Source organism: Pseudorasbora parva, chromosome 19, assembly GCF_024679245.1.
Source record: "Pseudorasbora parva isolate DD20220531a chromosome 19, ASM2467924v1, whole genome shotgun sequence".
In the NCBI taxonomy this organism is placed as follows: domain Eukaryota; kingdom Metazoa; phylum Chordata; class Actinopteri; order Cypriniformes; family Gobionidae; genus Pseudorasbora; species Pseudorasbora parva.
The window spans coordinates 25,110,282-25,137,054 of record NC_090190.1 but is presented as its reverse complement, the minus strand read 5'-3'; the positions used below and the strand labels follow the sequence as shown (position 1 = coordinate 25,137,054).

At 38.8% G+C, this 26,773-nt stretch overlaps 1 protein-coding gene across 2 annotated transcripts in view; it reads left to right on the top strand.

Annotated features, from left to right (window-relative positions):
- The window catches only part of top2b (DNA topoisomerase II beta), a 162,703-nt gene that overhangs the window by 11,188 nt on the left and 124,742 nt on the right, over positions 1–26,773 (top strand). For both annotated transcript variants that reach the window (XM_067426450.1, XM_067426449.1), the window contains exons 4-5: positions 14,177–14,240; positions 22,789–22,934. In XM_067426450.1, the coding sequence (XP_067282551.1) occupies positions 14,177–14,240; positions 22,789–22,934 (210 nt within the window). The remainder of the gene's footprint in view (positions 1–14,176; positions 14,241–22,788; positions 22,935–26,773) is intronic.

Sequence of the window (26,773 nt, the reverse complement as noted above, 5' to 3'; positions counted from 1 at the left end):
ACCATCTCAACATGATGTGCATTTCTCTCTATAGGCGCATTCACTACGGAGATGGCGGTCGTCAACTTAATAAACTAAAAAAAATAACCCTGACGCGCACTATGGTTAACCGAGTATTAACCGCTAAGGGCCTCGTTTAACGGTTAATGAAAAACTTGAAAACGTGCTGCCCTAGTGATCGGTAATCGGTGATCGGCCCCAAAAATGCTGATCGGAGCATCTCTATTTTCAACACACTTAATGTATCTAATATAATAAACAGAGCTGCATTACCTCACAATCATAACCGGAAGAGCGAATCAGTGCAGGCGCCCGGCGAATGTGTCCCGTACCGTCATAATAAAAGTCCCGGTGTTCATTAATGTTAATAACCGCATGCATGAACGTGATTTGTGCCCGAGGCTGTGAGGTGAAGACCATAAGTCCCAAGATGCTGCTCTCAAACTTTGTGTCATCAAACTAATCATTTGTTTTGAATAGGCGCCCTCCAGTGGACAGAAAGTTGCATAGTGCACCTTTAAGGATAATACAATGATGTGTACTGTGAGGCTTCTGGTCCAAGACTTTAAGAGTTTTTTTTTATAAAGAATTGCCAATGGTTTTAGTGATCATTTGTCCCTAGACAATATGTTAGATGTGACATAATCATTAGCCTGACAAGCCAGACCCACATCAAGATGTTTGGTCTGGAAACTCATCATTGACAGGGCTCAATGCGAAGGGCGGGATAAACGGATGAGCCCGATCGGATCATCACTCTAGTGATGTCCGGTCACGAACGAATCGTTCTTTTGAACCGGTTCTTTTTAGTGAAACGGGCGAACCAGTTCACCAAATCGGACTGAATCGTTCTAAACGGTTCGCGTCTTAAATCAGCGCTGACCACACACGTTATTTTAGTTATTCACTTTCTGACATGAGTGACAGTCCCTCCGAATATAAATAATGTCTTGAATTATATGTTGTAACTCCAACCGTTTACTGAACTCATGTTTTGCTGAGAGATCTGAAGAACTCACGAGCAGCTGATACTGAGCACGAGTAACTGAACGAGCAGCGGTCCTCATCAGATCAGCAGTATAGAATCGAAAACTTATTTCTCTCGTACACATTCAATACTGAGGACAGACGAGTCGATGAGCAGAGCCTCTTCATAAATACGATGCTCTTCTCGACTTTCCGGCTACCGCTGAGTCCCCACGGGACTTCAGCGCGAGACAGAGCTAGCTGGCTAAAACAGGTGAATTTAAACAATGGCTAAGTGGCTAAACGCATCTCGTTGTCGTGTGAGGGACCTGTTCATGTTGGACAGACATTTTAATTGCATTTTGTGTCTGTTAAGAGGTCCCTTTACGTGCATGCCCCAAAGCAGCCATTTTAGCTGGGGGGGGGGGGGGGGGGGGGCTCTGGGGATTAACTGTAATAACTCCGTGTTGCAAGCACCAATCCGGTTCATTTTTTTTCTATAGACTGTACTCACAAAGATATAACGATCAAGATAAACTTAAAAAAAAAAAAAAAAAAAAATCCCCAGAGTTGTCCTTTAAGAAACGCTGCGGAAAGATGGAGCTCTCCTCACTCTCCCCATTCTCTCATTCCGCTGCGCTAAAGAAGCGCTGCAGGAAGACGGAGCTCTCCTCACTCTCCCTCTTCTCTTGTTCCACTGTGCTGAAGAAGTGCAGCAGAGAGAGAATGTTAGAGTACATGGACAAACTCAAGCCGAAGCTCTATTCACTCTGCCGCAAGCGCCGCGCTAAAGAAGCGCCACGGAAAAAAACGAGCTTTCCTCACTCTTCCTCTTCTATCGTTCCGCCACGCTAAGAACCGCCACGGACAGAGAATACTAGAGTAAGTAAGACGAGCGAACTCGGGCTGCTGGATATGTCGAGAACGCGGCTTACATCACATCCATTCTCACCGCAGCGCGCACTTACTGCCAAGGAAGTTGTAATGGCTGCCTTGTCATGATTGCACGCGCCCTCTTCACAGCGTGCATTCGCTTACTACAGCGCAACTTATTTTATAGCACACGCTCACTGTCAGAGCATAACGGCGTCATAATATGGCTGCCCCTTTTTTCACTATCACTTCTCCCAGTCAACTCTTTTCAGGCGACTGGAGAGTTTTTAACACTGTAGGCAATGTGTCAACTACATAGTGTGCACCCCTGCATAAGCACTGTTAATGCAGCCCCACAAAATCACTCATTAATCCGCCGTGGCCGGATTACATCATGGACTTCCTTATATTATCCCAGTTCCCTTAGTTAAGTGACTGGAGATTAAATATTGCAGTCAACTAGCCTGTGTCAAACACGCTCGTCTGCACACTAACACTGTTTGCGTTTACCCCTGTGGACTCGCTTAATGGCTTGCGCCGTGGGTACTATACATAAGTTGCGCCAATGCACATTATTTACAACGAAACACAAAAGAGCTTTTTCTATGTAGGAAATGTGCCCACTTTACAGTCTGCACTCCTGCACCCAAGCATTTTTCACAAAGCACAATCACGCCATGAGCACTATAAATGTAAGGCGCGTGCCCACTGCAAAGCCTGCGCCGCCAAAACATAAACACAATCCCCACAGTGTTACAAGCTCACAGTGTTACAGCACAAAGCAACCGGGTTACCAGGTCCCTATTACTAAGCGGCCCGCCCCTGAATCTAATTCAACCCCTGGCTTCACAAGCCCAGGCCTGGCAGGTCATTCCTGGTATATCAAATTGGGTGTTGAACATATAAAACGAGGTTACTTGCTATAGTTCGCTCGTAGACCCCCGCGATTCACGCCGTGGTCGAGCCCTCAGTGAGAAGCAGTGTCAGTCATGTGCTTCTCGCTGAGGTGTTGAAACTGTTGAAACTGAGTGGTGGAAACAGTGCACCCGACGCTAGCAAGTCAGGTTTTTACTGTCGCTATTGTTACGTTCCCCTCTGAGTTTAGGGGCCAGAAGGGAAGATAACAAGTGAAAAAGCAAAGATTTTACCTGAAAATAACACAGAGATGTAAATAAACAAAAGAAATGTGGAGAATACACCTCAACCTCAGTCTCAGAGTGAAAACAAAACACTTTAAAGAGTAATTGTATTTATTTTCTACGTATAACCAAAGACTTAACAAAAACATGGGAATAAATCGTCAGGAGAGAGTAGAGCCTAAAACAATAAACAAAACAGAGGCTAACTAAGGTTTAAAAGGAACTACCTACCCTGCCCAAAAACAAAGATGAAAATCAACAACATAAACTTCCCTGAGCTTCCTCTCTAACCAAAAAACAGGAGAAAATATTACACAAAATAAAAAAGGCACTCTCCCTACTGTTCCCAAATAACAAAATAACTAGAGGTGACAGAAAATGACAATACCTTTTAGTTACCCACAAAAGTCAGCTAAAATGATACCTCTTCACACACTAGAGGACAGACTAGACAATAGTAGATGACAATTATCGAGTATAGGCTCCACTTCTAACTCGAGTATAAACATGATATCTCTGCTACACACACACAGAAGGATCATTTGCAGTCTGAGGCTGGAGAAGTATTCCTCCCCGTTGCAGGCTCTGAATGATCCTTATATACACCTCTGCTCAATCTTAGGCATGCTCACAACGAGTTGCAGCTGATGGTAATTAACCTGCGAGAGCTAGAGAGAGCCACAGACAAAGCGAGAGAGAGAGAGAGAGAGAGAGAGAGAAAAACAACAGGACTGGGCACACAAGCATTGTCCTTCTAAGGAAACACACACTGGGACGTAACACTATTCCTCGTTCCGAAAATGGATGGTGGTCTCAGGCCCATACTTCAGACATCTAAACAATATGCACATTTTTTGAGAAGGACCTGAAGGTCTAAGAACCTAACCTCTCCTATAGGCATTAAAGCCCACTCCACTAGAGGAATGGCCTCGTCTTGGGCTTGGTCATGTTGCACTTCCATGGAAGATATCTGTGCGGTGGCAGGCTAGGCCTCTCCGTCCACTTTTGTCAGATTCTACAATTTGGAGATCCCAGCTTTACAAGCAGTGCTTTTCTCCATCTAAGGGCTCTATCTGCAGCCCTGGCATCACGATTGCTTATATTGCGTTCTGCTTAAACACAATCGTTCATAAGCACCATTACACTCTACCATAGATCCGACTATATCCGGTCAAGTGTTCAAATGAACCGACTCTTCCGGTTCTTTTCATTCCCCTTATGAAGCCCGCTTTTGTCAGTCTCTCTAGAGGTTTTTTGACTTTCCCTCATTTCAGTTGGGGATTTTGGGTCAGTCAGCACAGACAGCATTTTACATTGTGTTTCCCATACGCAATATGAGAGACCTCTCGACAGGGAACGTATTTGGTTACTTTCGTAACATCGGTTCCCTGAGAGAGGGAACGAGTATTGCGTTCCGCGCTGTGCTTGTGCTTCTCAGGTGTCGCTTCAGTCGATTTTTAAAACCTGATACCTATGGCAAAACAGGGTCTTATATAGCCTCCAGTATGCTAATTTAAGTCCCTTTTTTGTCAGTCTCTCTAGAGTGCCCCCATTGGCTCGCTCTCCTCAGCTACCTCTCCATAGGTTCCTGCAGTTGCCGCGGCCCAGCCAATCAGAACGCTCCTCGTGCTATTGCCATGCAGCTGCACTGCGCTTTAAATAAATTGATATTACATTAATTTGCCCCATCCCCCCAACAATAATGCATAATCGACACACTGCATAATAAAATAATAGATAGATTACGCCTCACTATTTAAAATTATTTAGCCCGATTAAACAAGGAATTATAGGTCTAATTATATGATTATAATGTCAGAACACTGCAATAATAATGTCCGTCTCAATGAAAAGTAAGAGCAGATTTATCTAAAAACAACTTGTTTAACACAAAATGGGCCTACTTCTATTCTATTTTTTTTCTCACAATATGGACCAAAATAGAAATATTAAGAAAATAAATAAGAAAGAAAATAAGGCAATAGGCTACGTTATCAGTATGTTGAATTACATTTATCTCTCGTTGTCTGAGAATATGCGTCGAAAGCTTGTCAGATTTTACTTTCACTTTCTGTAGTGAATAATTGACTGCCCAGATAGCAGACAAACAGTGAATCAGCGTTGAATCAATGTTAATGCATCAAGTAAAATATCATTGAATCAATGTTGAGATGTCAATGTTGAGAATGTTGATATTTCATCAGGTTTGCACCCTGAAATAATGTTATTTCAACGATGAAAAATAGATCAAGGTGGGCTTAAAATCAATAGTTTTCCAACTAAAATTAAACCACTTATTTAAGTGAATCAATGTTGAATCAATGTTAATGCATCAATCAAAATATCATTGAATCAATATTGAAATATAACATTGATTTTTCATCAGGTTTGCACCCTGAAATAATGTTATTTCAACAATGAAAAATAGATAAATCTTGCTTTATGTACAGCAGGATTCTATGCCAGTTAATTTGTCTCTTTATTTTATTCATTTTAATCAGAGACCATGTGTGGCTGCAGTCGATATGATTTTGCATCAAAAAGTCACTCAAAGTAAACAACATCCTTCAGTTTACATGCAAATGTATTTATTTATGCCCCCACAGTTACAACAGGAAATCTCACATTGACTTGAAACAATTACATCTGAATTTATAACACAAATGAGAAGAGCCTGGAAAAACATGACAACGTGCATCTGCAGAATGGAAGTAAATACAAATGTAAACTTGCCAGTAAATACAGAAATGACACAGTACTACTGAAAGAAAGAAGGTAGAAGAAAGAATAATACTCCAAACTCAGGGGTTTCCACCATGAGCAATGCCCCGAAGCCTTTCAGGTTGTAATGGAGACAGTTTTGCACCGTCCTAGCAAAGATAAACTCTGATGCCTCTTATTATCAGCATTCACAGCATCTAAAACAACAAGAAGTTAGTAAATATTTGGAAATGTGATTAATTATACATTACAAATATAGCGTACTACAAAATGAAGTGAAACTTGAAATTTTATCAAAATCTTGATATCCCAGTTAAAACGGTAACATTAAATTCAGGACTATTTAATGCATTTTAAAATAGACTTTAAAGGACCAGCAGTCACACAATGAATGAAAAAGCAAAGTGACTATATCCGGTGTTTTATCTAATAATATTATTGTATTTATTAGTAAATAAATAAAGTGTGAAAATGAAACAAGTAAATGAATGACCAAATAGCTAAAATAAGAAAATAAAAGAGGAGCTGTATAGGCTACATGGTGGTTTGGAAGAGATTTTTTTTCCATTTACAACACGAACTGGAGGCACAACAGTTTACTAAATTTCTGTAGTTTGATATAGCTGCCTAAAGAACTTAAAGATCTCACTCTTTTCTTGCTGCATTAAAGATTAAACTGTAATGATGTAATTGTGATCTGCTCTCGTGATGATATCGTACAGGTGAAGCAGAGCTGAACTAATTGTATTTCCCCTCACCGCGCTAACAGGTCAATCAGTTCTAGTTTTGCTTCAGCTGTGAGATACTCTCACGAGTGGCGAACACAATAACTGACAATTAAGCCAGAAATTCATCTAACCTTCCGATCGCCTCTCGTTTATACACTGGACGAATATAGGATGATTCAAAATGATTCATCTGTGTGTGCAACGAGTAAGATACGTTTGTGGATCCGCGCCGCGCATTCATTGACTTGTGAGTCGATCCTATATGGCCTCAAAATCCAAATGAATCAAATAGGATCTACTCACAAGTCAATGACTGCATGAGTTGCACGAGTCAGAATTCGGACGCAATTCACAGTATATATGCCAATCTTAAGAAAAAAAAATGAATACAAATATGATATGGTTTGGTGAAAAACAAACTGAAACTCAATGTATTAAGATTATCCTGGCCGTTGGTTGTGTAACTTACGAGGGCGCTCATGTGACTATTATTAACATTGCAGTTCACTCTAACTCGCTGAGGAGAAGCACACAAGTTGTAAAACATAAAGATGAATAAAAACACTAAATTAAAATTGAGATGATTTTTATAATTATATTTTTGTAGGCCACTTACCTCTAAAAAAACATGGCCGTTGTCCTCTGTCCCTTTTTCGCGATTGAAGTCTGTTCAGCTGCGCTTGCTTTGGTTGATTGGTGGATGTCTTGAAGGTGCATTACCGCCACCTGCTGGATTGAATTGTGGCGCATTCGATAGGGACACATGTTCTAAATTCTTTATTAACTCTGTATTCTTTAGATAAATAATGAAATACATGTACATTCTACATGATTTAAATAATAATAATAGGCTACATTTTTATTTATTTAAAACTGATAGACTAAATTTATGGTAGAATTCTAAGTTCTTTGTTTTTTTATTATAATAACATGAAACACAGAATGACAACATTACATGCCAGTAAGCAGGAAAATAATATACCTCTTAAAAAGATTGATAGTTTTTACAGCTTTCTTATTGGAAGAGTCAGAAATCAAACACGCATACAATTTTAACTCTTCCAGAAAAATGTAAAGAAAGGCTTACAATTACAAAATTTACATTTATGTATTCTTTGTGAATCCACATACTCGTTGGTGTACTCATCGTATCCTTTGAGGATAATAAATGTGCTAACATTCACACAAATGTAGCCAATTGATTTGGACTTGCCTTAACATGTTGAATAATGGGACAGATAGATTGACCGTAAGCCTCACCGGTGGAGAATTAAGATGACCAAACATCAGCATTGATTCAATGTTTGTCTTTTCAACACTGAAAAGCATGGAATTATCAACATTGATCCAATATTATTTAGCAGTGAATTTTCAACATTTGTCCAGTATGGTGTTAGTATTGAATTTTCAACATTGATCCAATATTACTTAGCATTGAAGTTTCAACCTCAACCAAAATGATGATTCTGATGGAATTTCAACATTGAATCAATGTCACCAGGCTATCTGGGTGGGTTTTAGACTGCGTTTAAACTGTGCATTGCGTGATATCCACTGACTCGCGTTCATAAGGAAATTGAACACATTGCAACATGACATTGTGTCAAGATGGACAAGGTTAAATATTAATTAATATAAAAAAAATAAAAATAAAAATAAAATGTGAAAGTAAAACAAGTAAATTAATGATCAACTAGCTAAATGAATAATATGCACTGGATATATACAACACAAAATGGAGGCAGAACAGTTTACTTAATTTCTGCTATTTGATAGCTGCCTACATAATTAAAGATCTCCCTCTTTTCGTTTTCTTCCTTAATGCTTTTAAAAATTAAATGGTTGAACTTTCACGCAGGCGCAGTGAGGGGAAATAGGGTAATCAGTTCGTGGCTTTGCTTCAACTGTGCGATAACCTCACGAGGGGCGAGCAGAATTTCTGACACGTCAGAAATTCATCCGACCATCCGATTCCCGATTGTGAGAGGTTTGTCGCCTCTCGTTTCCCCTGTACACTGCACGAACATCTCGACGCACCTAGACGGACAAATGACGCATGATAAACCTGAAAATCGGCCCGACCCAAAAAAGAGTCGCACAAGTCAGAATTCGGCTCGAAATCGGACGAAAATTGCACAGTGCGACAGTGTCGTTTTCGCCGTCATCATCACCCAGGTGTGTGTAACGTTATAGCCAGAAGACGCAAATGAGGAGGACTCGCGTGTGCTGAGAGAAGATTCTGTGGGTGCGTCTCAATCAGCTCCCTAGTTTAGTTGTCAGGGCACTGATCAGTGCTAAGCCCATTGACTTATGTCCTGATCAGTGCTCTGACTAGTGAACTAGGGAGCTGATTGAGACGCAGGGTATCTCTGTGCATCATCCGAAAGCGCGCTCTCGTCTCAGCACGCAAATATTGAGTTCTCTTTCAAGTCTTGCGCTTGAACGGACAAACTCCCACAAAAAGTATGTCAACATGTCCATCTTGATGAGTATCCAAGCAGACATAGTCTGTATATGCCTTAAGTGAACTGTATCCAGTCGAGAAAGTCTCGAAAGATGATGCATATCGTTCATTAGGTCTTAAAGAGGCAGTAGCCTTTACTGCTCTGTTTAATGTCAAACAAAAGATAAGGACATCACTCACTGCTCTTGATTGAATAGCTTTTGTAAGTTTAATATGGATTACTCTTTAATTGAAACAGTTATTTTACATTTGATTACTTTATTCAATTTCTGTACCTTTCTGCAGGCCAGTAGGCCTGTACATTATTATTAAATGTACACGAGTGAGGTCAAGTTAAACATTTTATTTTGAATTTTATTTTATACTGTGTATTGTTGCAATGTGCTAAATAAATATTTGCATAACTTGTAATTTATTTATTATTTGAAACTTTTATATTAATTTATGCAATTGCAATGCCTTGATTTTTACTAAAGTTACACAGTCATAGCATTAGCCATAAATGCAATGGTACTAATAATTGGCATAATTTCTTTTGGCGTTTCGGTTTTTGGCCTTGGTATCCTCTCTTTCGGTTTTGGCCAAGAATTTTGATTTCGGTGCATCCCTACTGACAATGTTCTGCTCGATATGTCATCAACACGCTTCAGATGCCGTCAAAACGAATAGTTTCATTGTTGGGACTAAAAAACTGGAAGCCATAAAAGACCACAAAACATCCAAATGCCACATCCAGGTAAAAAAACAAAGTGTGCACAGACCCCTACTCATTTAATGAAATGTATATCAGTTCATGGTTTGTGTGTGTATAAGAGAAAATGTCAGCATTTCATTGAGACTTGAGATTAAATAAACTCCTTAAGTATTGTAGAACTTGTAGTATTAATTTTCACGTGCAGTTACACATTGTCGGTTAAAAACAAGAAAGTGGCTGGTAAAAACATTGAGTGGCTGGTAGATTTTGAAATCCACCAGCCACAGTGGCTGGTGAACAAAAAAGTTAATTTCCATCCCTGGATAATACACTTCGCCCTGTCTGGCCATATCCTTTAGACACCATACCGTAGTAACAGTGCCCATGTTTTCCAAATAGTCATCTGGTCCCAAATGCTTTGAGCAAACACGCAGTTTCTTGTTTGAATCTACTGGTGTTTTGATATCTATGGTTCAGAGCAGTCAACCACTTAATTTTCATGGGAATTCTGTGAAACATGATGGTAGAATACACCTTGGACTCACGATCACAGCTCTTTACAACACACAGAACCATGGCTAATCGCTCAGTAAATCCACTACATAATTTGCTGGCTGCAACTCATCATTATCTGCAACGACAAACTTTTTGCCGGTCGCATTGGAAGTCTTTGAATATCATTGCACCGCTGAGCCCATGGTTCGACCGCAAAGTTCCATGATTACTATGCAGAAATCAGAAAATAGTTCCTCTCTATATCGGTATAAAAATCGAAACTTTTTATTTTCCGTTGGTCTTAGTACACAATGTAAAGTTTTAAATAGGAAAATATTACCGTTGAAAAAATAAAGTCTTTGGTCATTTTTGAGAGCGATGCTAATGGACTAATACGATTCAATGATGTATGCTAAAAATGCTACCACCAGATACAGAGATAGGCTGAATGGATTCAAAAACGGTAAAACTCAACTGTTTATCTCTAAGGGACTTGGAAAATGAGCCTATTTTCAAAAAAAGTGGAGTGTTCCTTTAACAGGAAGATAATGCAACAAAATTTGATTTGGCTGCACAGCCGCTCTGGTGAAAAACGGTAATGTTATCCAGCTACAACGTTTAGAACGCCCTTTATTGGATGAGATGGCAAACAATAAAATAAAAAACTGTCTAATCATAAGTCATGTTTACATGCACACTCTTTTGTCATTCCGATTAAAATGATTGCGATTTAAAGATTCAGTGGACTGTTTACATGAGACGTTATCTAAACCGATCTGGGGTTTACATGTGCTGACTTTCAATCCGAATGATTTTGTGACATGCGCACACAGTTTAACAACCGCATCAGAAGTCAGCTGGAATGTGTTCACGGATGCCATAGCAACTCTCAACGCCCACCAGGACTTATACGGTTTTATAAAAGCTATTTATTTGTTGTAAAGTGTAATAATCATCTCAGAATAACAAATTCTTCTGTCAGGCGCAGTTGAAGTAAAAAGTGACTTGAACAAACTCTGTCAAGATGCGAGGGTGTACACGGTGAACAGCGGTAGAGGCACATGCTATATCACGTCATATAAGGACGCGAGTAATCTGGTCAGGTCGTTAACATGGTGAAATTTTTCATTTGATCGGTTCATGAAAAGGTTTATCCCACTCCTCTCAAACCGATTACAATTTCATTCAGTTTGGGCATTTTATTTCGATTGAGGTGTTTATAAGAAGTATTTTCATTTGGAAAATTACAGTGCTCCATAAAATCACCTATAGACTGTAAAAAAATGCGCTATACATGGCGCTTTAAAAACCGGATATTATATTTATAGTCCGGTTACGGATATTTCACATCATGTTCGAATGCATATTCGAATATCGAATAAAAAGTGACAGCTCTAGTGTCAATGTGGGTAGATCGGTAATATAGTTGAAATTTAGGTTTCCCCAACTGAGCAAGCCAAAAGGCACAGGTGGCAAGGAACCAAAACTCCTTTAGGGCCACAATGGAGAAAAAAAACCTTGGGAGAATCCAGGCTCAGTCAGGTGCCAGTTCTCCTCTAGCCAGCAGCAAACCTCTGGATAAACAGAGACTGACATTAATAATAATAATAATAATAATAATAATAATAGTACATTTTATTTGTAATGCACTTTATATTAAACAAAATCTCAAAGTGCTAAAACATTACAGGGTGTCCGCGGAGTTTTAAAAAGTATTAAAAAGTGATAAATCCAAATTGTCAAATTTAAGGCCATTAAAAGTGTTAAATGTGGTCTCAGAGGTATTATTTTTTTCCAAATTAGGTATTATTTTTTTCACACTATCAGGTGTCCTATTCTGATAGAAATTCTATCTGCGTTCGTGTTAGGTGGCTTTGGGTGTGGTCTCATAGGGCAGCGAAGCATTCTGAGAATTTTTGGCTTCCCCATGAGACAAAAATACATTTTCTGTCTTTTCTCAGTCTAGAAAGCACCAAATTAAAAAAAAATAATTTCACATTTCTACTACATTAATGACCCAGTTTAAATACAGATTCATCTTCCCAGCGCTTAAGTACTACCCCTTTAAATCTTCATTGAGATTTAACCAGATCATCATCATATTTGGTCAGTCTAATCTTAAAGGGTTAGTTCACCCCAAAATAAAATTTATATAATTAACGACTCACCCTAATGTTGTTCCACACACGTAAGACCTCCATTCATCTTCAGAACACAGTTTAAGATATTTTATATTTAGTCCGAGAGTGTATATCCAAGTGTATGCACACTATACTTTCCATGTCCAGAAAGGGAATAAAAACACCATCCAAGTAGTCCATATGTGGCAAATTAGAATCTCTTGAAGCATCGAAAATACATTTTGGTCGAAAAATAACAAAAACTACGACTTTATTCGGCATTGCCTTCTCTTCCACTATGTTTTCAAACCTTAAATAAAGATTCAAACAGTCATGAATCAGCGGATTGATGCATGATTCGGATTGCGTGTGAAACTGCCAAACTGCTGAAATCATGTGACATTGGCGATCCAAATCATGAATCAATACGCTGATTCATGATCGTTTGAATCTTTATTTGAGGTGAGAGAAAAAAACGCAGAAGAGAAGACAATGCTAAATAAAGTCTTAGTTTTTGCTATATTTGGACCAAAATGTATTTTCGATGCTTCAAGAGATTCTAATTAAATGACTGATGTCACATATGGGCTACTTTGATGATGTTTTTATTCCCTTTCTGGATATAGACAGTATAGTGTGCATACACTAGGATACGCTGTTGGACTAAGTATAAAATATCTTTAACTGTGTCTCGAAGATGAACGGAGGTCTTACGGGTGTGGAACGACATTAGGGTGAGTCATTAATGACATAAATTTCATTTTTGGGTGAACTAACTCTTTAAGGCCTTGATGATGTTAAATTGTGAAGATCTATAGTTTTCCCTGGAGGGCGTGTCCGTGGCGGTGTGACAAAATCTGATGTTTTGCCATGAAAGAGGAAGCTGTTGTAACTCAGGCATACAATGTCAGATCTGGCCCAAACTTCATATGTTTGATAATAGTCCTAGCCTGAAGACATCTACATGCCAATATTCAGTTAGTCATAGCGCCACCGGCTGGCAGCAGGAAATGGCATGTGTTACACTGTAATTCACTTCCAGAAACTAATTTAAATATGCCATTGTAAAAAAGTTCGTAGATTGGAAGGAAGGAGGCAGGAACCGGCGAACGTTTAACAACTTTTATTAAATAAACAAAACGAAAGTAAACCGCCGGCAGCCCCTCCCGGAAGACTGCCCACACACAAATAATAAAACGTAAACAAAACAACCTAAATCCAGGCCTGATCCTCACTCCCCGCTGCTTGCCACAGCCATGAAGTACCAAACATACTAGAAACATATTAAATCATGCAAAACGTGGCTAAGTAAGTGGTAACGTATACGATTACAGCCACAAAACAGGAAGTTGTTGTAACTCATGCATACAATGGCCGATCTGGCCTAAACTTCACTTTTGATAATAGTCCTGGCCTGAAGACATCTACATGGCAATATATTCAGTTATAGTCAAAGAACCACCTTCTGACAGCAGGAAATGTGGCACATTGTAGTAACTTTGCCATATTTATCCTATATTTACCCACTTAAATGCAAGTTGTCCACTATTCATTGTTTTCCTAAGGCCACCGGGTGGCAGTGGTCCCAGGTGCGAGGGCCCTTTCATCGCTGCTTGCAACTTTAATACATATATTAAAATCTTTTAGTTATATTATATGCAGTAAAGTAAATATTGCTGTACTAAATAAGTTTAAGTACTATACTATTTTCTGTATTTGATGTATTTAGTTGACAACATTTAAGATCATGCTGAATGTATCTGTAGTTTATGTTAACATTTTGCAGTATAAAATGTTTTTTCTTTTGATTTTGAAATGCATTATTTTTCTTATTAATTCTATCACTAGTAGTAAAAATATAGATATTATCACTATTATGATTATTTATAGGTAATATGTTATTTTCCAACCAAATATATCTAGATGATAAGTCTGTGATCTTTCATGCTGTAACCAATGATTTTCTTTATTATCAGTTAATGCAGCTGATAACAAACAGAGAGACAAGAACATGACCACCATCAAAATCACCATTGACCCGTGAGTGCAGCTTTAACAGTTTCATTTACATTTGCTCTGATTAAAGGCTCTGACACTAAATTATCTTGTATTATGTAATGTTGGTGCTGGCAGTTGACAGACACACACACGCACGCACGCACGCACGCACGCACGCACGCACGCACGCACGCACACACACACACACACCTGCATATGTGGTTTATGGGGACACTCCATAGACATAATGGGTTTTATACTGAACTTATCATATTTTCAATCCCTAACCCTAAACTGACCCCTAAACATAACCCTTACAGAAACCTTGTGGTGTTTTTGAATATAAATAAACACCATTTTGCAGAGGGTTGAATCTTCACTTGCAAATTGGATTTAGACATAATGATAATTTGATTAATGATGTTTTTTTATGTCTGTTTATCGGGACACAGGAAGTGTTAACATTGTAATACCATTGTCACTGTATACAATTTTTTCCTCATAAACCATGTACACAAGCACACACACACACTCTGTGTATACAAGTCGATGTATCAGAATTCTAATCCATGCCTTTTTATGTTGCTTTGTACAACATTGGACGCATAACGGTAATTAATATGATTAGCTTTTTGCTTTACTACGCTATCAAAAAGCTAATAATGTGAGAGACAGTATTAACATTGTGACATGGCATCTGACGCACAGAAGCCAGTGGCACATGTGACTATGCCTATTGGCACATCCGGTCTTCATTGACATGTGTCAGTGGATGGTGGCATGTGTCACTGACATTATCGTGACACACTGAAATTACGTCGAGTCTGTCGCGGAACATGTATAACACCATGACACCTCGTGTGTGACTGACAAATTACTCGAGCACCTGTACTGATGTAATTGTGACACAAAATCCTAAATAAATAGCCTAATTGTGTAATATTTAATATCAATAAAACGCATTAAAGTCAGCATTTTTTTTAAACGTGTTATTTGTGTCACGCACGTCTGTGTTTGATTGACAATGTTTTGTAATACGTCACAAACTGTCCATGGAAAGACACAAAATAAATCTATCATGGGTCACTACGAATAACGCAATAACAGTCGAATCCGTTACTGTAAACCTTTATTTTTGTGTGATGCTGTACGGACACACACCAGTAGGTGTCAGTTTAAGTGAGTGTAACACTGGCCAGTGCAATATTCTCAACAGTGGCTTTAATATTTAAAAAATAATTTTATTGAATTATGTAATCAGCAGCCATATCACCCTGAAGATAAGCAGGGCTGAGCCTGGTCAGTACCTGGATGGGAGACCAACTGGGAAAACCAGGTAGCTGCTGGTAGGTGTTAGTGAGGCCAGCAGGGGGTGCTCACCCTGTGGTCTGTGTGGGTCCTAACACCCCAGTATAGTGATGGGGACACTGTACTGTAAAAAGAGCACCATCTTTCGGATGAGACGTTAAACCGAGGTCCCGACTCTCTGTGGTCGTTAAAAATCCCAAATTTGCCCATTGGCCCCTGTCCACCATGGCCTCCTAATAATCCCCATATAATGATTGGCTTAATCACTCTCCTCTGGACCATTCGAGTCTCCTCTCCACCAATCAGCTGGTGTGTGGTGAGCGTTCTGGCGCAATATGGCTGCCGTCGCATCATCCAGGTGGATGCTGCACATTGGTGGTGGTTGAGGAGATTCACCCTTCTATGTAAAGCACTTTGAGTGCCTAGAAAAGCGATATATAAATGTAATGAATTATTATTATTATTATTATTTAGCTATATCAATCAATCAATCAATCAACTTTATTTATATAGCGCTTTTACAATCACGATTGTGTCAAAGCAGCTTCACAGTGTCAAACAGGATAATATTGCGACAAAATTAGATTTGGCTGTACAGTCGTACTGGAGAAAACAGTGATGTTATCAGCTTATTTTAATTTATCATAAAGCAACAATGTTGGCAGATCAGTATTTAAGTTTATAGAATTAAATAAGACCTAATTCATACATTTTATTTGTATAATAAGTTGAATAACTTTAATCATATTTTTAGCGTCCCCAACTGAGCAAGCCAAGCCAAAGGCGACAGTGGCAAGGAACCAAAACTCCATCAGGGCATGATGGAGAAAAATAAACCTTGGGAGAAACCAGACTCAGTCGGGGTGCCAGTTCTCCTCTGGCCTATTAACACACCGTGTAAGATTATTATTCTGGCAACCTTACAGGTCAGAAATCATATTAGATTGGAATATTTAAAATTTCAGGGTATCACGGAAGAGACGGATTTATTTGGAAATAAATTATGGGATGGCGCGTCGATTACACAAGAGTATGAATACATGAAAGATCGGAATTATTGCGCAGAAGACGGGTTTTGAGCATGTCGTGCCAGTGAGGCAAATTCGGAGGAGACACCATTTGACACGGCTCAGCAGACACTCCAGGATGAGCTGGTCATGTCCAGGCAGGTCCACCATCCGATCCGGACAGGGCCCAGATCCGGGATAAACCTCGGGATAAACAGAGAGACAACATTAGCGTAGATGCCACTCTTTTTATGATGTAACGAGTACATCAGGTGTTATGGGAAGTGTTCCCGGTTCCGGCTGACCTAGTTAATGCAGCCTAACAATCAGTCAATTGAATTGAATAATGAAAGTTAAAAATGTTCTATGTGTATGCCATAGTAAAGAGATGTGTTTTTAGTCTAGATTTAAACTGACAGATTGTGTCTGCTTCCCGAACAATGCTAGGAAGACTATTCCACAGTTTAGGAGCTAAATAGGAAAATGATTGACCGCCTGCAGTTGATTTAGATATTCTAGGTATTATCAACTGGCCAGAGTTTTGAGACCGCAATAGACGTGATGGAGTATAATGCGTTAAGAGCTCGCTTAAGTACCGGGGAGCTAAACTATTTAGTGCTTTGTAAGTAATAAGCAAGATTTTAAAATGTATGCAATGTTTAATAGGGAGCCAGTGCAATGTTGACAGAACTGGACTAATATGATCATACTTCCTGGTTCTAGTAAGAACTCTAGCTGCTGCATTTTGGACTAGCTGGAGTTTGTTTATTAAGCGAGCAGGGCAACCACCCAGTAGAGCATTACAATAATCTAGCCTTGAGCTCATGAACGCATGTACTAACTTTTCAGCATTTTGCATTGAAAGCATGTGCCGTAATTTAGATATATTTTTAAGATGATAGAATGCGGTTTTACAGATGCTAGAAACGTGGCTTTCAAATGAAAGATTGGTATCAAAGAGCACACCCAGGTTCCTCACTGACGACGAGGGCTTGACAGAGCAGTCATCAAGTGTTAGACAGTATTCTCGGTTACTACTTGTGGAACTTTTCTGTCCAATAATTAAAAATTCAGTTTTATCTGAATTAAGTTGCAGGAAATTACTATTCATCCAATTTTTTATATCAGCTATGCATTACGTTAATCTTGTGAATTGGTAGGTTTCGTCGGGGCGTGAGGAAATATAGAGCTGAGTATCGTCAGCATAACAATGAAAACTAACGCCATGTTTCCTAATGATATCTCCCAGTGGTAGCAGATACAGGGTGAAAAGCAACGGTCCTAACACTGAGCCTTGCGGTACCCCATACTGAACTTGTGATTGGTGTGACATCTCTTCATTTACTGCTACAAACTGATAACGGTCAGATAAGTATGATTTAAACTAGGGCTGGGCGATATGGCCCAAAAAAATTATCACGATATAATTTAGCATATCAGTCGATATCGATAAATATCACGATAAATGTAAAATGTTTATTTCTTTAAAGTTTAAAGGCATATTTTTGCTCCTGAGTGAAATATGTAGAAAACAAACAGTTAGCTGTGGTTTTAAACTATCCTTTATTGTCAAAACATGATAAACACTTCCCAAACAAATGAACAATTTATTTAAACTGAGGTAGATTTATTTATTAAAATCTTAACTGTGGTCAGCATTTTTTTACTCAACACTATATATCAATAATATATCATTATACAGGGCTTGACATTAAGCATGTTCATGTGCTTGTCCTTCGAACAAGTACATCGTTCAAGCTTGTCCAAGTAAAAGATTAGCTTGTCCGGAAAAGTGTGTGTGTGTGTTTGTGTGTTGTAAATATAATTTATTCTGAAGCAATATTCTCACCAGTGTTTAATCAGCTTTGACATATTTAAATCTGCATCATTTGAAATATGTGATATTTTCACCTTTTATAAAGGGCATTTTCCCTTAATCTTATTAAATATAGGCTAAGCTTCATGTTTCATTTTATATTTGTAATTTTGATCAATACATTTAATTAAAATAAAACACTATAAGGGCTGTTACCATTCAAATTAAATAATTTACACTGAAAAATTACAACAGCATTAAATAATGTTTTGAGATTTGTAGTTTTGAATAGACAAATAAGACATGTTGGAAAGTATGTTTAAAGATCAAATTAAACCACCAGTAGGTGGCAGCAGGTGGCCGTCTTAATGAGCGAGTCATTGAGTCGTTCATTCAAACGATTCATTCAAACAATGAATCGTTCATTTACACAGGTTGTTGTGAGACGCGTTGCGGTTCTGCTGTGAACGATTTTCGCAGCTTAAATAGAACAAAAACGCTCAATATTGCATCATATATATTTAATTGTGTAAGTAAACACTAAAAACGCAAACGGTCAAAAAAAAAAAAGCGTTTTAAGAAACATTTTGAGGCCCCTTCTCTTGCCTCACAGTGGATTGGTCCACCGTGCATCTCACCGACACACACACACAAACACACCTCACCGACAGTGGGCTGGTCGGGAGAGAGAAAAGTTCAGTATTTGTGGATCTCCAGTAAGGGCTGTCTAGTCTATTTTATTAATTTTAAACACCAGATGACATTATTTCTCTTTTGATACAGGCGATGCGGAGTCATTAATACATCACCAAAGACAAACAATTATGATAGCGATGTACAAGTCCGATGTTTTAGTGATTATAGTTTGGAAACGTTAGCCTGTTGTAAATAAGTCACCCACTACAGCTAACAAGGTAATAAGCCGGTGTGTGAATGTAGTTAATGTAGATTCTGTGTTGGGCTGCATGTTATATGGAAGGACTTTGAAGAAACACGATCATTTAATAATTAAATTCCTGTGGTGAACGTGAACCTATGATAAGCAGTCCACGCACGTCGCTCTGTTATATGTCGGATGGGATCGCTAAAATATCTCCAAACCACTCAAGTTGAGCGAACTAACTTGTCAACGATATCTGTGTCCCCCGAGCTGGCCGTGAGCGCTGAATTTTCTTCACTATTGCTCATTTTTATCGCTCCACTTATCTCCGATCCTCCAAGCCTGTCAGCCATATGGTCAGCCACAGACTGTAAACATTACCGCGTGCAGCACGCAGACGCCCGGTCTGCAATACGCATGCGCAGCATTACGCATAGCGCGTAAGCATTATATCGAGAATTTATCGACCTGTTGTTATCGTTTTATCGAGGAAAATTATATCGTGATAATTATCGTTATCGTTTGATCGCCCAGCCCTAATTTAAACCATGCCAAAGCAGTTCCACTAACGCCAACATAATTTTCGATTCTATTCAGAAGAATATTGTGATCGATAGTATCGAATGCAGCGCTAAGATCGAGTAACACTAATAGAGAGATACAACCACGATCAGATGATAAGAGTAAATCATTTGTAACTCTAATTAGAGCAGTCTCAGTGCTATGATACGGCCTAAATCCTGACTGGAAATCCTCACATATACCATTTCTTTCTAAAAAGGAACTTTCTTTCATATGTTTTACATCATAAAGCAAATTGTTATGCTTCTATTGCTCTATTGCTCTTGTTGCTTCTATTGCTCTCCTCTTTTTGTAAGTCGCTTTGGATAAAAGCGTCTGCTAAATGATTAAATGTAAATGTAAATGTTATGCAATTGGTTTGCACATGATGCTATCCACTGGCACATGCCAGTTGGCCAACATCTCTTTATGTTGTGGCACCTCCAGGAGTGACACCTGTAGCTGTCTGCCTGAGTATAGTGTGGATTATGTAACAGTTCATTCCGTGCAGTCCGTGCAGCAGTGTCCGTGCAGCATCACGCAAAAATAAAGGTTTACAGTAACGGATGCAACTGTTAATGCGTTATTCGTAGTGAACCATGATATATTTATTTTGTGTCTTTCCTAGAATGGACAGTTTGTGACGTATTACAAAACATTCAGTGGCACATGCCAATCAAACACAGACGTGACACAAATAACACGTTTGAAAAAATATTGATGATTTTAATGCGTTTTATTGATATTTAAAATATTACACAATTAGGCTTTTTATTTAGGATTTTGTGTCAAAATTACTTCAGTACAGGTGCTCGAGTAATCTGTCAGTAACTACTGGAGGTGTCACCACACACGGCGACATGTTCCGTGACCGACTCGCCGTCAGTCAGTTGTCATGTTAGTGTCACAGTGTGTCACGATAATGTCAGTGACACATGCCACTATCCACTGGCACATGCCAATGAAGACCGAATGTGCCACCGGATGTGCCAAAAGGCATAGTGACATGTGCCATTAGCTTCTGTGCGTCAGATGCCATGTCACTTAATGTTAATACTGCTACTGGAGAATGTGTTGCTAATGCTACACAAACCATGTTCCCGTTCACCATCTCAGAGTTAGACAGCTACCTTCTAAAAATCATTAGAAATGCTTTGAACGTCAACAACTTAGAACGTCAGTGAAGAAACTAAGGAATATAGTTAACCATAACATTGTAATATAAATTATATACATAAGTCACTTGCTAAATGTACTGATTTTTCATAGAAAAAATATTCAGGGGGAACCTGGCTTCTCTTGAGACATCCCTGCTTCATTTGCAGCATAATAATGATGATAAAGTCTGCCCACATGCGCACATTGATGTGATTGGTTACAAGGTAGTTTGTGACATTAAATAGACCGTAGATTTCAAACAGTGTCTTTTTTCAATGCAGTTTTAAAGAGAAAATACTCAGGAATGGTGTTGACTCATGAATATGCACATTGTTTGTCTTAAAGCATATTAAAAACACTACATAGAATAACATTAAAAACTTGATTTTCACCACAGGGGGTCTTAGATAGATACCCTTGCAGATTTATTCACTTTCTGTGGATAAATATTTGTATAATGCTACTGCTTTATGTCTTAGGCTAGAGATGTATATACTTTCTAGGGATGCACCGATCCAATACTCGGGATCGGTATCGGCTCCAATCTGCCATTATTTGCCGGATCGGGTATCGGACAGACAGGACCGATCCAAATTCGATACTGTGCGCATAATATTCTCTGTTATTGTTAAGCCCCAGCGCCCCACAAAAGGCACAAAAACCGTATAAAGCATCAACGATTCGTGCACTATATTATAAGTGTTCTGAAGCCATTCCATCGTTTAATGTGAGTACAGATTAGTTCACGTCAATGCTTCCCTCCACTGCGGCTGTCAGTCACTCTCCATTCAGCTTTAAACTGTCGCGTTCGGTTACGACACTCAACACGATGGAACTTTCCTAGATTATTTATTGTTTCTGTTATTATGCTTGATCTGTAGATAACGCTCTAACGTTATGGTTTCTCAAAAAAATGGCTATCTGCTGGCGTTTATTGCTGTAAACCGTGTTACTTTCTACCGGGTGTCAGTGAGATCACAACACTGGACTAGTTATTATATTGTTTTTCACAAACAGTAACTGAAATGTTAAACTGTTAAAATAAACGGCTTATAAGAATACTGCATAGATATACTACGCGTCTATATCTTGTTTTAAACTTCTCGATGCGGACGGGGCGCGGTGCGCTGTGAGCGTCTATGACTGTGGCTGTGAGCATGTGACTCCGTGTTGCTTCAAGCGCATCATCCTGCGCACGGGATGCGCATAAGCGCTTTGTGCCGCTCTGTATTATGCTACTGTTGCGCTATGAAAGCCTTATTAATAGCCTTTCTTGTTCTGCTCTATATATGTTGCTGCCTCATTAAAAATATGCACTATACATTTAAAATAAATGCAATTTCTTAGTATATAGGCCCTATTTCTATAAATATATTTACTTATTTTTCATGAATATATTTTGTGTAACATATTTTACCAGATTTACAGCTACAGTTATTCACTTTTGTGGTTTCCTTTATTTTTTCCCAACTAAATGTTTAGATTTTATGCAATTATTGTGCACTCGTGATTTTATAACGTTTGCTGCTGTATTATTCACTAATCTAATTTATTCAATTCTACACACTACGGCTTAGAAATTCTACATAGACAAAACTGCATTGGTATCGGATCGGTTTAGTATCGGTATCGACCGATACTCAACATTTTTAATATCGGATCGGATCGGTTCTGGAAAAATGGTATCAGTGTATCCCTAATACTTTCCTTTTTTTTAAATACAGAGATAAATATTACACTTCTCATTTTAAGAGAATTTTAATTTGAATATATTTGAATAATATTTTAGGAACTGCTTGAAAAACATAATTGTATTCTGTTTCTTTGCGTTGTAATATCTTGTCCTTCTGTTTCTAAAAGAGAGTCCAACACCATTGCTGTGTGGAATAATGGAAAGGGAATTCCTGTTGTTGAACACAAAGATGAGAAGATGTATGTGCCTGCACTTATCTTTGGACACCTCCTCACTTCTAGCAACTATGATGACAATGAGAAAAAAGTCACAGGTAATACAAGCACACACTATTTACTGCAATTATGCAATGGTGCATCTTCCAAAACTCCTCTGTGGGGGAGTTTTGTTTTTGTTGGTAGTGTTTTTGTCATGTTCTTTTGGTTATTGAACTTGTTGTTTGTTCACAAATTGGTCAAGCAATCTAGCGGATTGACCAGTGTTGCGCAATTAATCATATTTAACACAATGAATTGTAAATTCTAAATTTTATAAAAAAAATAGTGCTGTATTGTAGCCTGGACGCCAGCCGAACTTAGCCCAGCCCACAATTGTTTTAGGTCGGGCCCCGGTCTGGCCCCGCTCCATAGAGGAGTAATTATCTCCGAACAGAAACTGTTCGGACGAATGAAATCATCAGGGCGGGCTTTAGGCGATGATGGACAGATGATAAACAGTAACGTAATCATGCACGCTATCAAAGGGGCTTGGATTATATTTGTTCAAATCTTAAACGGAGAGCTTGTTTGGATATGCATTCACCTTCACAAAATTTTCTCTCAAAAATGATGATCATGTTGGGTAAGTACTCTGTGTATCATTCAATTCTTTTATTTTTTTACAACACATGCAAAGATCGTTTATTCCAGCGTGCGTGCAGACAGGGTTGCCAAGTTTTTACAACAAAACCCACCAACTACTAGCCCTAAACAATAGCTTCTCGGGGGGTTCTCCGGGGAAAAAAGGGTGTTTGGGGGGTAAAATATGTGTTATTTTGGCAAGGTTGCCTGCTAAAATTCACACTTATGGGTCTATATATCACATAATAGTCGCTTCAACCCACGGACATATAAAACAACCCACGGAAAAAAACGCGGACTTGGCAACACAGTGCAGTTGAGCTCTGTTGACGTCGCTTCGTTGCTCTGATTGGTTGTAGGTCTATCCAATTGAGGTCTTTTCTGGTTCGGTTGAAACACGCCCCATAATCACAGCTAGGGCTGGGATAAACGATTATTTTTTAAACGATTAATCTAGCGATTATTTTTTCCCCATGCATCGATTAATCTAACGATTCATTTTCCCTTTCCGATTCGATTATCTCCCCATTAATTGCCTAATAGCCATTTATACATGTTGATTAAATTATCTGAATGAAAAAACAAATTCCTCAACATTGCAATATATGTTTATTGCTCTTAAAATTCCAAAGTAAAAGACTATACAAGAGCAAAATATTCAATAAAACCTTGAAAACATAAGTACACACACACACACGCACGCACGCACTCACGCACGCACGCACGCACGCACGCACGCACGCACGCACGCACACACACACACACACACACACACACACAAATAAATAAGTATAAACCAACAACAAAGTAAGACAATATACTATTTTTCTATGTATGCAACTCAGCCTACAGGCTATGCCCATTGATTAAATATCAACAAGTTGGCTAATCAAATCCGGGGACACACTGAAGCATGCTGTGAGCGTCTCGGCTGCGTGGCGTGTCCGTTTTTGTTTCGGCTCCCATGTTAACAGGTTGGAGTTTGCACACTGCCTGCGTGACGCGCGGAAAACGTGCATGTTAGAAATAGAAGAGCGCCTATTTTTCACGCCACACGCGAGCGTGTTGGAAGCGTCTCCAGGCAAAATAGGAAAAGATGTTTATATATAATTTTGACACGAATACATATTAATAAATGACATTTTCATGTTTGAAAGTCTCTAGGTTAACATAAATGCAGATATAGGCCTAATTGTAATAATAAAAAAACGACAATTATCGATTTTGAAATATTGCAACTGTCAATACAGAACGAAATATTCTGTAGCCTATTTTGCCATCAGTACCATAGATATGTGGTCAATAGGCTACTGCCGACGTTGTCTTTGCTGTATCAGTAGGCTATTTATGTTTAACATTAAGTATAGGGCTTCCCTCCACATCCATAGCAGCAGTAGCGCTGCGTCAGACACGCTTCTAGTGTGCAGAGGCAGAGAAAACGCCACGCAGTCGTCCCGTGGATGACACATAACAGAAACGCCATGCGCATCCGAGGCATGAAGGTGAAAACAGTTGCATGTGGAGTGCATTACGGGCGTCAATATTCCGTTTAAAACCAGAATAGTCCTGGGATGAAACTGTGCTCACTAGGGATGTCAATTTTCACAAATTCCCATGATCGATCGTCGTTTAAATTAACGATCAATTAATCGATTAATCGTTAACCATAAATAATACTAAAATATGCGTCTAGCAGTGGCTTATAGGCGACAGCATGACAGTAGGCCTATGTGCAATGCTGCTCAAAACGCCATGTTCTTCACCAAATGAATGAGAAGGATTTTTTTTATCTAAACAAGGGGCTATGGGATTGTAAAATTAGTCGATGTTATTTAAAATGTAATTAAATTACTTATTTAATAACCAAATATAACATGTAATACAACACGAACGCCGCCTCAGATCTGTTATTCAGAATTTGTGGACGCACTTCCAAGAACAACGTGCTGAAACGTCACCTAAACCCAATTAATTCAAAAGGATTAATTAAAATATTGTTTTCATTAATGTTATGTACTGTGACAGTCCCAATCATAGTTATTATTAGTTGCGCGTTGCTGTTTGAACTGCGCGAGCTGAAGCTGAAGCGCTGAATAAACACCGGTAAGTTACACTGAAGCTCTTTGCTAGCGCATTATTTAACTCAACAAAAAGCTTCCTATATATGAGATTAATCCGATTTTTATAAAGTTAACTAAATATTACAAATTATATATCTTCACAAAATGATGCGAATGCACAAGTGAACTTCAATTGAGTTGCTGATATTCAAATTCAGAATGGGAGACGCGTACACGCGCTTGTCCTGGAACAACGCTCTGAACAAGGCACCTAAACCCAATGACTTTACAACCATTTATTAAAATACTGTTCTCATTTCTGGTATATAATATGATCGTCCCAATCATCGTTATTATGCATTGCTCTGTATGCGCTAAAGCCAAAGCACTGAATGAAAACCGGTAGCCATCACTGACTGAAGCCATTTGTTAGTGCGTTTTATTTCACTAAAATAAATGCATCCTTTATGATTGATCACATATATAACGTTACAAAATAAATGTAATATTAAATTACTTCTGCACAATCTGATGCGAATGCAGAAGTGAACTTGAACTAAGTTACATGCGTGAGTCAGAATGCATGACTCGTGTTGTGCACGCGCTCTTCCTGGATCAACGCAATGAAACATACGGCAAATAAACCCAAATACTTAACAAATAAACCCAAATACTTAACAATCACAATGTTTTATTACAATAGTGTTTCATTAATGTTGTGTAATATGACAGTCCCAATCATAGTCATTATTAGCTGTGCATTGCTGTTGGAGCTAAAGCTGAAGCTGATCACCGCCACGCTTTGACTACCGCTCGCCTCTAACGTTAATTGTTAACCAAATGCATCCTTATGAGATAAATCAGCTATAGATAGGCCTGCACAAAATGAACACAATATTACAACTTACATTTGCACAAAACAAAAGGCTGCGATTGCACATGCAAACTTGCAGTCCTGATGAAGGTGTAACTCCAGCTGTAAAATGGTCTCAAATAGAACTCGGGCACGCTCGCATCATTTTTCCTCCCGTTTTGCGGTTGAGCCGCACGCACGCGCGCGCATGACCCTGCTTAATCGATGATCGATAAGTCTTATCGATCAAATGTCTTATCGACATTTAATCGATCATCGATTAATCGTTGACATCCCTAGTGCTCACTTAGAGGATGGATACCCTCGGTCACATCAGCGCGATAAGACATTGAACATTTTAGATTTTAAAACAGCTTATTATGTAGGTAGCCAATGTGCC